Raw genomic sequence first — 10,913 nt, 5'->3', positions numbered from 1 at the left:
GAGTGAATTATTTTGTTTCTATTTTAAAGATAAAGAAAATGAACTAAGAGTACTGTAGTTCAATAAGATCTCCCCTTTATCCACCAAAAATAAAAACAAGAATAATTTATAACGCAGACCGGGGTGATAAAGTATAGTAACATAGGTGGCATCAAAATAAGTATTGGCACTTTTATTTTTACTATTTCTTACTTTTCTTCTTCTATTCCTACTTTTCCTTTGCCTCCCCTCCTTTCCCAACTATCCTTTCTTACACACCTGACAAGTTTAGTTTAGTCTTAGCTTCACTAACACTGATATAAAAACCTTGTACTGCTTAGAAACTTCCTAAATTGTTCTTCTCATTTACTTAAAAATTTTCCTTTTGTATTGGCCATGTAGCCTTTCTAGTGGTTAGGGAACTGAATCCTGCATGGCCAGCCATGGTTCCAGATGTGTTGTACCCAAAGTTCCAAAATGGAGAAATGGAAGAGAAGGGGTTGTGGTGTGACCATACCCTTTCGAGGGGTGCTCCCTTCTCTCTGTTTCTCTCTCTCTAGCGAATATACATGCCCACTGGCAGTTAACTTTTTTTTTAAATTTTTATTCTTTTATTAACTTAAATCCCTCCAAATACTATTTATTCCAAAGAATCTGCATCTAGAGAGAGTCAAAAAGAGAGTGAAAAGTTTACACAAAGACTGTAAGTGGTCATTGTCAAACCACAGTGGTAAAGCAAGAAGTAGCAAGCTCTCTCCCCTACCTTTCTGAGGTTGATTTAGTCTTACAATGGCATAGAGTATATAAAGTATGGTAATAGCATGAGGAAAACTGTTAGCCTAAGTCATTATATCTCAACCTTGACTGGCTATCAAAATCAACTGCAGAGCTTAATGAAAAATATGTTTTAATTTCCCTTGCTCAGCCCCTAGAGATTCTGTTTGAGTAAATCCAGGATATTTTCTGGAAATGTGAGCTTTAAAAAGCTCTTTAAATGATACTTATGCACTGTCAGAAGAGAAACTCATTGCTTTAAAATTTATAGCGCTTTGGGAATCAGCAGTTAGCGTAATGGCTATGTTGCTGGACTCCCACGTAGTCGACCACAGTTCGCGTTCTGGACCCGGTGGCTTAAAACTCACGCCAGGCGCGTGTGCGTGCGTGCCCAAGATCCCGAGAGGAGAATGGAGGAGAAGGGATTGCGGCGTGACCACCCCCCCTGGGGGATGATTTCTCGCTTTCTGTCTCTATGTCTCTCTCTGTCTGTCTGGCGAGTGCACGCGCCCTATAGTGAAAATCTCTCAAAAAAAAAAAAATTTATAGCGCTTTAATGAGAGAGAAAAACTCAGCTAAATTCAGAAAGGATTGACTAATAGAGTAATTTCCTGTTTAGAAGTATTTGTGACTTGTTTTAAAATTTTTACTGTGTGTCTATTATTAACTTTGCACTTCTTGACTTTGGTTCTTATATCTTGGTATAGGTTTTTGGTTTGTATTTTGTTTTTGTTTTTTCAGACTGCATCTTCAGTTTTAATACTGGACTTCATTGAGAATATAGGGCTTGGAATTTTCCTTTAGCCAGCATTCCAGGAAAGTTAATGTTCTGTACTTTATCTAATAACTAATAGAGATTTTCTTAAACTTCCCAGCTTTCATGACATAATTCAGGAATGTAAATGAAACAAACCTCCATGTAGGTTTTCTGTATGCCCCCACTCACTCCCCTCAAAATTATTTTGACACAAAGTCCAGATATCCTATTTAACTCAGCTTGCATCTTTAAGTATTAAGACTGTTTTAAACATAACTACAACGCCATTGTGTGCTTTTAAAATGCACCTTCTTGCTAAATATCTAGTCAGTATCGAAATTTTACTTACTACTACATGATTTTTTCCAGTTTGACCTAATTGATATCCAAAGTCCACATATGATATCTAGTATTTTAAGTTTTTGTTACTCTATAAGAGCATTCTTTTGTTTTGTTTTGTTTTGTACTTTCTCCTTTTAAATTATTTTTTGGGACCAGCTGTTGGCATAATGACTATGTTGCTGGTTTCCCATGTAATTGACCGCGGTTCGAGTCCCAGACCCGGTGGCTTAAACTCACGCCAGGCGCATGTGTATGTGTGCCCAAGATCCCGAGAGGAGAATGGAGAAGGGATTGCAGTGTGACCGTCCCCCCTGGGGGGGTGATTTCTCACTTTCTCTCTATTTTACTGATGAGTGCACATGCCCTATAGCAAAAACCTCCCCCCCCCAAAAAAAAAATATTGGTTAAAAAAGCTGGGACATTAAAAAAAAATTACCAAAAGAAACTTAAAGCAGGCCTAATTAAATTAAAAGATACCCTGTGGTCATGGATTGGAAGAATTAATATTGTTAGGATGACTGTGCTCCCCAAGTTTCTTTACAGATTAAATACAGTTCCTATTAAAATCTGAGTATCAGGTCAGCCAATGGCATGGTGGCTAAGACATTTGGATCAGACATGACTGACCATGCAGTTCAGTCCTGGACCCAGTGGCCTGAGAAACATGCCACTTGTGTATGTGTGTGTGCACATGTGTGCGCATGCATGCCCAAAATACCAAAATGAGGGAGAAGGAGGAGAAGGGATTTCGGCCTGACCATCCCTTGTGCAGTATGCTACACACACACTTTGCCGGGGGTATGCGCCCTCTGGCCAAAAAAAAAATTTTAAATCCAGGTGTCTTTTTTTAATTTACAAACTGATCTTAGAATTCATATTGAGGAGCAGCTGGTGACATGGTCATTAAGCGGGCTGGATCCTATATGGCCAATCTGTGGTTCAAGTCCTGAACCCAGAGGCCTGAGAGACACCCCAGGCATGACTGTGTGTGCCCAAATTATCAGAAGGGAAGATGGAGAAAAAGGGATTGCAGTATGACCATTCCCCATGGCAGGTGCTTTCTCACTTTTTTCTCCCTCTCCTTCTCCTCTCTCCCACTCCTGTCTCTTCCCCTCTCTGCCTCTCTCCTCTTTTTTTTTTCTTTCCCTCCTCTTTCTGGCAAGCACAAGTTCCCTCTGACCAAATTTTTAAATTTTTTTAAGTTGATTAAAAAAAAAAAAGAAAAAATTCATATGGAAACCCAGGGCCCAGAAATCACCAGAACCATCTTGAAAAAGAACAGAGTTTAAGAATTTCTCCTTTTAAAATTCACTTCAAAACTTTGTGGTGGTTTTGTAAGGATGGACATAAAGATCAATGAAATAGAAATCAGTTGTCTAGTAATAAACCTATACATTGATTTTCAACAAGAATACCCGTTCATTGATGAAAGAATAGTCTTTTCAACAAATGGTTCTCGAATTTGTATGTAAAATAATGAAATTGGGTTTCTTCCTCACACCATATATAAAAATTAACTCAAGAGAAACTCCTAAACCTAAGAGCTGCAAGTATAATCCTTTTAAAATAAAATGTAGGCATAAACTTTCATGATTGAATTAGGCAGTGGTTTCCAAGATGTAACACTAGAACCTTAAGAACCAAAGGAACAAAGTCTTTACTTTTTTGGATAGGATTTTGTTATAGGGCCCATGTGCTCACCAGGAAGACAGAGAAAGAGAGACAGAAAGCAAAAAATCACCCCCGAGGGGAGATGGCCACACCGCAGTCCCTTCTCCATTTTCCTCTTGGGATCTTGGGCACGCACACACATGCGCCTGGCATGAGTTTAAGCCACCGGGTTGGGGACTCGAACCATGGTCAACTTCATGGGAATCCAGCAATATAGCCATTATGCCAGCTGCTGGTCCCCGGGGAACAAAATCTTGATAAATAAGACTTTACTACATACCGTGGCTACCTGGTGTATAGTCATGTGCTGCATAATATTTCAGTCAGTGATGGACCGCATCTATGACAGTAAGTACATCTATTGACTGTACCAATAGTCTCAAGGTGTAGTAGGCTCTACCATCTAGGTTTGTGTAGATACCTTCTATCATGTTTGCATGACAGCAAACTTACCTAACAACCTCTCAGACGGCATCCCCATCATTAAGTAACACATTTTTTGAAACCATCATCATGTATGGTGGGTGACTAAAATGTTATGCAGCACAAAGACACCCCAGTTTAAAAATAGGCAAAAGACACAAGCAAATAGATGAGGTTCTCCAAAGAAACCATACCATCTATAAGCACATGAAAAGGTGCTCCTTAGTCATTAAGGAAATGCACCTCAAAGCCACATTGAGATGCCACTTCACACCCATGAAGAAGAGTGTAATTAAAAAGACAATAACAGATGTCCAAGATGGGAACAAACTGGAGTCCTCACACACTGCTGGTGGAAATGTAAAAGGGTGTAGCTGCTTTAGAATGCAGTTTGGCAGCACCCCAGTAGGTTAGATGTAGAGTGATAGTATAAACCAGCAGTTGCCTTGCTAGGTATATACCCAAGAAAATCGAAAACACATGTCTACACAACTTGTACACATATGTTCATAGCAGCTTTGCATAAGAGCCAAAAAGTAGCCACACCGCAAGTGTCTATCAGCTAATTAATAGTTAAATAATATGGGATACATCTATATGGTGTGTTATTCTTTGCAATTAGAAATGAAGTACTGGTAAACACTATGATATGACTTGACAACATTATGCTAAATGAAAGAAGCCAGACAGAAAATGCCAGATACTGTTAGGTTCCATTTATATGAAATGGACAAAATAGAGAAATCCATACAGGTAGCCGTAGTAGTTGCCAGGGATCTGGGGATGAAGGCAGTGGGAGTGACTGCTAATGGATACCAGTGTTTTTTGGGGGATGATAATATTTTGGAATTAAGATGCTGGTAGGAGTTGCACAACTTTAAAGATATTAAGAACTATTGACTCCTGCACTCTAAAAGAATGGATTTTGTGTGAATTATGTCTCACTTAAAAATAAAAAATAAAAATAAAAAACCTGGGTCATTTGTCTTATGCAGGTAAAAATTTTTTAAAATTCTTAATATAACAAAAAGACCTAGTACACTCTAGAAAAATAATTGATAATGCAGATTAATATAATATTAATAGTGAAATCTCATTCAGGTTTCTGCTTTTCTGCAGAAAAGCACTGTTCTGTTTTTTTATTTGGTTTTGGTTTTTGCCATAGGGTTTATGCTCTAGCTGGAGAGAGACCGAAAGGGAAAGTGAGAAATCACCTCCAGTGGGGGATGGCCATGCCACAGTCTCTTCATCTCTGTTCTCCTCTCAGGATTCCAGGCACGCACAAGAGCCTGGCATAATTTTCAAACTGCTGGGTCTGAGACCCAGACTGCAGTCAGCCATGTGGGAACTCAGCGCCCTAACCGCCATGCCAGCTGCTGGGCCCCTGGCACTGTTTTGAAGTGTCTTAAACACTAAGTCTAAAATGCTCTTGTTTTCTTATTTTACTATCTAAAATGATTCTTCTTTTTTTTTAATTGACTCTCTTTTGTTATTTTGTTATTATATCGTAAGCTCCAAAAGAGCTAGAACTTTTGTCCATCCTTCTCCTACCTGTATAAGTGCCTGACAAAAATACGTGCTTAAAAAGGATAGATTCAATGGAATGATAAAGCAAGTGAATGGTTCATCTTCCGTAAGCTGCCTAAAATGCCTTTTAAGGAGTATTTCACATGGAACAACATCTCATTAAACCTTTTTACATTTCAGACTGCTGCACTTCGAGCTGTGGGCAACATTGTTACTGGAACTGATGAGCAAACACAAGTAGTTTTGAATTGTGATGCTCTTTCACACTTCCCAGCACTCCTGACACATCCCAAAGAGAAAATTAATAAAGTAAGCATTTAAAAATACTGCTTAATAAGTGGCATAATCAGCCCTTTTCATTTGTAAAATTAGGGTCTCAGAAGTATCTATAATATTATTAATGTAAACTGTCATTTAGACATTGAGATAATATAAAATATTTCCATTTTTATAGCATGAATTAGTAAATAATCTTTCATATAGAAACCAAGTTATAAAGTACTATTTGGGCTCTCTTGGAAATGATGAAATAGAGATAATTGGGTGTTGAATGTTGTGTGATTGGAAATTTTATTATATATATAATAATTCTAACTTTACTATTTTATAGAACTTTAAATAGAGTGGGGTGTGTGTGTGTGTGTGTGTGTGTGTGTGGTGGCTATGGAAAGGGGGCACTGACTGGTGCTGCTGATATTGGAGTGCATCTGAGGCTGTTGTAGAAATAACGTGGGTTTTTGACTACAACATTGCCTATGATTATAGCCCCAAAACAGCTCACCTAACTAGCCCAGCACCCTAAAATCTCTAACAGGTTCATTAAACATGGTCCTGTGATCTGATCTGAAAGAGCCTAGTGTATAACTAGCAATATTACAATTATTTGGAATAAAACTTGTTTCCTGGTTTTAAAAATAGCTAAAATATTTTCCTTTAATAAATTGGTAAATTTAATAAATTAAGTTTAATTATGGTAATATTGTATGTATTTGTCTTGTTTTATCATTTATTATCTATGAAACTTATAAAGCACTTGGGACCACCATCAACTTGGTCAAAGTAACACCACTGTGGTATAAAAGTTAACATTAAAAAGATCATTCAGGTAAACCAACAAAGCAATCAAGCGTCTTTTCTACTTTAGTACTTGAGAGAAATGGTACAGTGAATGACTGTTGCAAATAAGTGCACTAAAACAACTCACTGTAGCATTTTCCATGTCTCCAGTATTGCGAATGATTAAGATTTATAAAATTATTTTGACTAGGACTCTTCATCAGAATAGAGTAAAAGCACACTCTGTGAGGGAAGGGAGCTGAATCTCATTTACTGTTTGAGGATTTGTGTTTGTATTACAGCTCATCATTTCCTTAGTATTTGTTCAGCCAAACTCCTTTTGAATATTGTTTGGGAGCATTGCTTTCAAGAGTTTTAAAAGGGGAACCAGCAAGTGGCGTGGTGTTTAAGGTGCTGGGTTCCCACATAGCTGATGAGGTTCAAGTCCCAGACTCAGTGGTTTGAAAATGAAAACAAATAAATAGATAAATAAATGTTTAAAATAAATAATAAAGCAGCTGGATAAAAAATAATAATAATAATCAATTTAAAAGGATTAGTTCATTGTGACTTGTGTTAGGACTATTAGGAATTTGTCCAAAGTGGTAGAGGAATTAAGATTCCTAAGAGTTGTATTGTGAGTTTCGCCATATCATTAAGGCAGTGTAATGAATGCCTTTTTTTTAAGTTCAGATGCAGATATTATTTTTTCATGAGAAATATTGAAAGGCTCTTGTTCTACAGGAAGCAGTGTGGTTCCTCTCTAACATCACCGCAGGAAATCAGCAGCAGGTTCAGGCAGTAATTGATGCCAATCTTGTACCAATGATAATACACCTTTTGGATAAGGTAAGAAAATCATCTCTATCTTATCTGAATAAGGAGAAAGATTTTATTCTTAGAAATTTTGTGAATTTATACTCTTTTGTTTATTTAATTAGAATCTCTATAGTAGCGTGAGTTGTGTAATAAAGTAATATTAATAAATTAATAAGCTTTTGAACCCAGCAATTTTTATATATAGGAAACATTTATTTTTGGAAGCGCTTGCCCCTCTCCTGTATCATCCTTTCACCAAAATTGCCATTATCCTGGGACTTGGTCAAAAAGGTATATTATTACAGGGCCAGCAGTTAGAGTAATGGCTATGTCGCTGTACTCCCATGTAGTTGACTGTGGTTCGAATCCCGGACCTGGCAGCTTAAACTCACACTGGGCCCACCTGCATGCATGCCCAAGATCCCAAGAGGAGAATGGAAGACAAGGGATTGTGGCGTGGTCACCCCCCTTGGGGGGGGGTGGTTTCTCACTTTCTGTCTCTCTGTCGCTCTCTGTCTTCTGGCGAGCGCACACGCCCTATAGGAAAAACCTCTCCAAAAAAGAAAGAAAAGAAAAAAAATTGTAGATTTTTCCAAATTTTTTTTTACCAATTTTATTTCATTTTATCATCAATTGTATTTAATTCGATATTGTTGAATAGTAATATTGTAATATCAGGTCAGTTTGTTTAGGAATTTACAAAAAAGGGTTTCTCTGTATGTCTAGGGTAGATTGTATCGTTCAAAGGCTATCATAATATGTAAAGATTAATTATATGGAAAGGCTAACAGGTAACCTAGGGAAATAAGCAGTTGATCAATCATTTCAGAGAATTTTTTCAGTTTACCTTATATTACAGTTTGTAGCCTTTTGCTTTGCTTTTTTACAGGGGGATTTTGGCACTCAGAAAGAAGCTGCTTGGGCCATAAGTAACTTAACAATTAGTGGAAGGAAAGAGCAAGTAAGTTGAACTCTTATTTATTTCTCAAAACTGGTAAAATAACTACCAGTAAGTCTAAGGTTTAGATTTAAGTAAATCTTGATTTAAAATAATAGCAAGATAACAGGCAATCTGTACATTTTTTTCATATAAGCGTATCACCTTGACTTTCTTTATTGATATTCCATAGAAGTATTCTTTTTCCAGCTTGTTGGCCTACAAGAATTTTCTAATTTATGTTAAGATTAAGGACTGGATAGGGTTGGTTTTGTTGTTTTTATTGTGTGTGTGTGTGTGTGTTTGTTTTATTCATTGTCATTATTTTATTTTATTTTTTTGAAGTTGAGGAGAGACAGAGAAGGAAAGTGAGAAAGCAAGCCTCCAGATCCCGAACTTGAACCTCAGGGACTTGAACCTCAGTCAGCCGTGTGGGAATCCAGCCACCTTAACCACCATGCCACCTGCCTGTCCCTGTTTTTTTTGTTTGTTTGTTTCGTTTTGTTTTGTTTTTAACAATGGAACTGAAAAACATACTTTTTTAGGTTAATATGCCCGAAGAAGAAAAAAGGGGGGAAAAAAAACCTGCCTCACAGATTGTCTTAACAAGTGAATAACAACAACATGTTAAAAACAACAATTTTGTGAACAAATTCAACAGCTGCAAATAAAATGAAAAATTAAACTCAACTGAATGTCTGGAACTAGAGTGAGGAATGTGAAATGCTTCGGTATAAAATATAAAGAGACACTCATCCTCAGGGTCATGCAAGTGATGAAGCTTAACACTTTATTAACTAGCAAAGGAATAACAGTGTTGAAGGTCTCAGATCTATTTTACAGAACAGTTAAAAGGTGAATTTGAGTTGAGTCGTGGTGAATTGATACCTCTGAAAAAGAATGATGGACTGGTGTAAGCTATGGATTCACTACAATATGAATTTTGGGACCAGCAGGTGACATAGTGGTTAAGGTGTTGGACTCTCACGTGGCTGACCATGGTTTGAGTCCTGGATCTGGTGGCTTAAAAATTGCCAGGCTCATGTGTGTGCATGCACAAAATCCCGGGAGGAGAAGGGATTGTGGCGTGGCTGTCTTCTCTCAGGTGTCATTTCTCCCTTTCCCTCCCACTGTGTGTGTCTCTGTATCTCTCCGGCAAGCACCCTATGACAAAAACCTTAAAAAAACAAAAAAATACAGAGCATAATAGAAATATAATGCATAGGACCAGCAGTTGGTGTAATGGCAATGACGCTGAACTCCTACGTAGTCGACCATGGTTCGAGTCCCAGACCTGGTGGCTTAAACTCACGCTGGGTGTGTGTGTGTGCGTGCCCAAGATCCCAAGAGGAGAAGGGATTACACTGTGGCCATCCCCCTTAGGGGGTGATTTCTGGTTTTCTGTTTCTCTGTCTCTCTGTCTTTTTGGCAAGCGTACATGCCCTCTAGCATAATAACCTGACTCCCAAATGTTAGAAAATATTATAAAATCAATAAAGTAGTGAAGTGAGAGGTGGCCAGGCATACGAGAGTATAAATATTAGAGAGCTAGTTGGTGAAGTCACATTGAATTATTGTTAATATTTTTAAAATAGCATTCAATCTCTTAGCTGATTTTATAATTTCCTATTCTTCATTCTTCCATGAGAGATGGATAACGCCCAACAGGGTCTTCATGCCACAGTCCACCCCCCAATCTCAGGCAACCTGAATTATGGGCACATACATGCATGCTTGGATGTGTACAGGGAGACCTTGAGATGTGAGTCCTAACCTCTCCTGCGGAAGTCCAGCATTGCTGAGCCTAGTGTTGCTGCTGCACCACCAGGTGGTCTCTTAGCTCTTTACTCTTAAAAAGGAAAGAATCTTTGAAGGAAGTACAACCTGCCCTCCATATCCATGGGCCCCGTATCTGTGGATTCAAGCTGTAGACGGAAAATATTTGAAAATTGATCTGTACTGAACATGTATAGACTTTTTTCTTGTGATTATTTCTCTCTCTCTCTCTTTTTTTTTTTTTTTTGGAGGGGTTTTTAATATAGGGTGCATGCACTTGTCAGAAAGACAGAGAGAGACGGAGAGATAGAAAGCAAGAAATCACCTCCCAAGGGGGATGGCCACACTGCAATCCTTTCTCCTCCGTTCTCTTGGAATTCTGGGCACGCACGCACGCACACGCGCCCGGTGTGAGTTTAAGCCACCAAGTCCAGGACTTGAACCACGGTCGACTACATGGGAGTTCAGCGACATAGCCATTACGCCAACTGCTGGTCCCTTGTTATTTCTTAAATAATACAGTATAACGAGTATTCACATTGTATTTACATTGTGTTAATTATTAAAAATGGTCTAGAGATGACTTAAGTGTACAGGAGTATGTGCGTACACTATATTATGTGTGGTACTATGCCCTTTTCTGTAAAGGACTTGAGCATCTATGAATTTAGGAGTTGGGGGGGGGCTCAACTAGTCCCACACAGATACTGTATTCCTTACGGCAAAGAAATGCTTAATGTGTGGACCAGCAGGTGGTGTAGTAGTTGAGGCACTGGAATCCCTCATGGCAGACTGTGGTTTGAATCCTGGACCTAGTGGCTTTTAACACAGTCTGGGGCCCCGCCCCCCCCA

The 10,913-nt window shown here is 38.3% G+C and overlaps 1 protein-coding gene and 1 non-coding gene across 2 annotated transcripts in view; both read left to right on the top strand.

Moving 5' to 3' along the window:
- The window catches only part of KPNA4 (karyopherin subunit alpha 4), a 39,965-nt gene that overhangs the window by 20,786 nt on the left and 8,266 nt on the right, over window positions 1-10,913 (top strand). The window contains exons 11-13 of the mRNA XM_006163052.3: window positions 5,654-5,782; window positions 7,274-7,378; window positions 8,238-8,309. Coding sequence (XP_006163114.1) covers window positions 5,654-5,782; window positions 7,274-7,378; window positions 8,238-8,309 — 306 coding nt within the window. The remainder of the gene's footprint in view (window positions 1-5,653; window positions 5,783-7,273; window positions 7,379-8,237; window positions 8,310-10,913) is intronic.
- Window positions 5,990-6,320, top strand: LOC114005024 (small Cajal body-specific RNA 7). The gene has a single exon (XR_003546965.1).

Source organism: Tupaia chinensis, unplaced genomic scaffold (genome assembly GCF_000334495.1).
Source record: "Tupaia chinensis unplaced genomic scaffold, TupChi_1.0 Scaffold141305_1, whole genome shotgun sequence".
In the NCBI taxonomy this organism is placed as follows: Eukaryota; Metazoa; Chordata; class Mammalia; order Scandentia; family Tupaiidae; genus Tupaia; species Tupaia belangeri.
The sequence above is the reverse complement of the archived record's forward strand: the minus strand, read 5'-3'. Positions and strand labels throughout refer to the sequence as shown.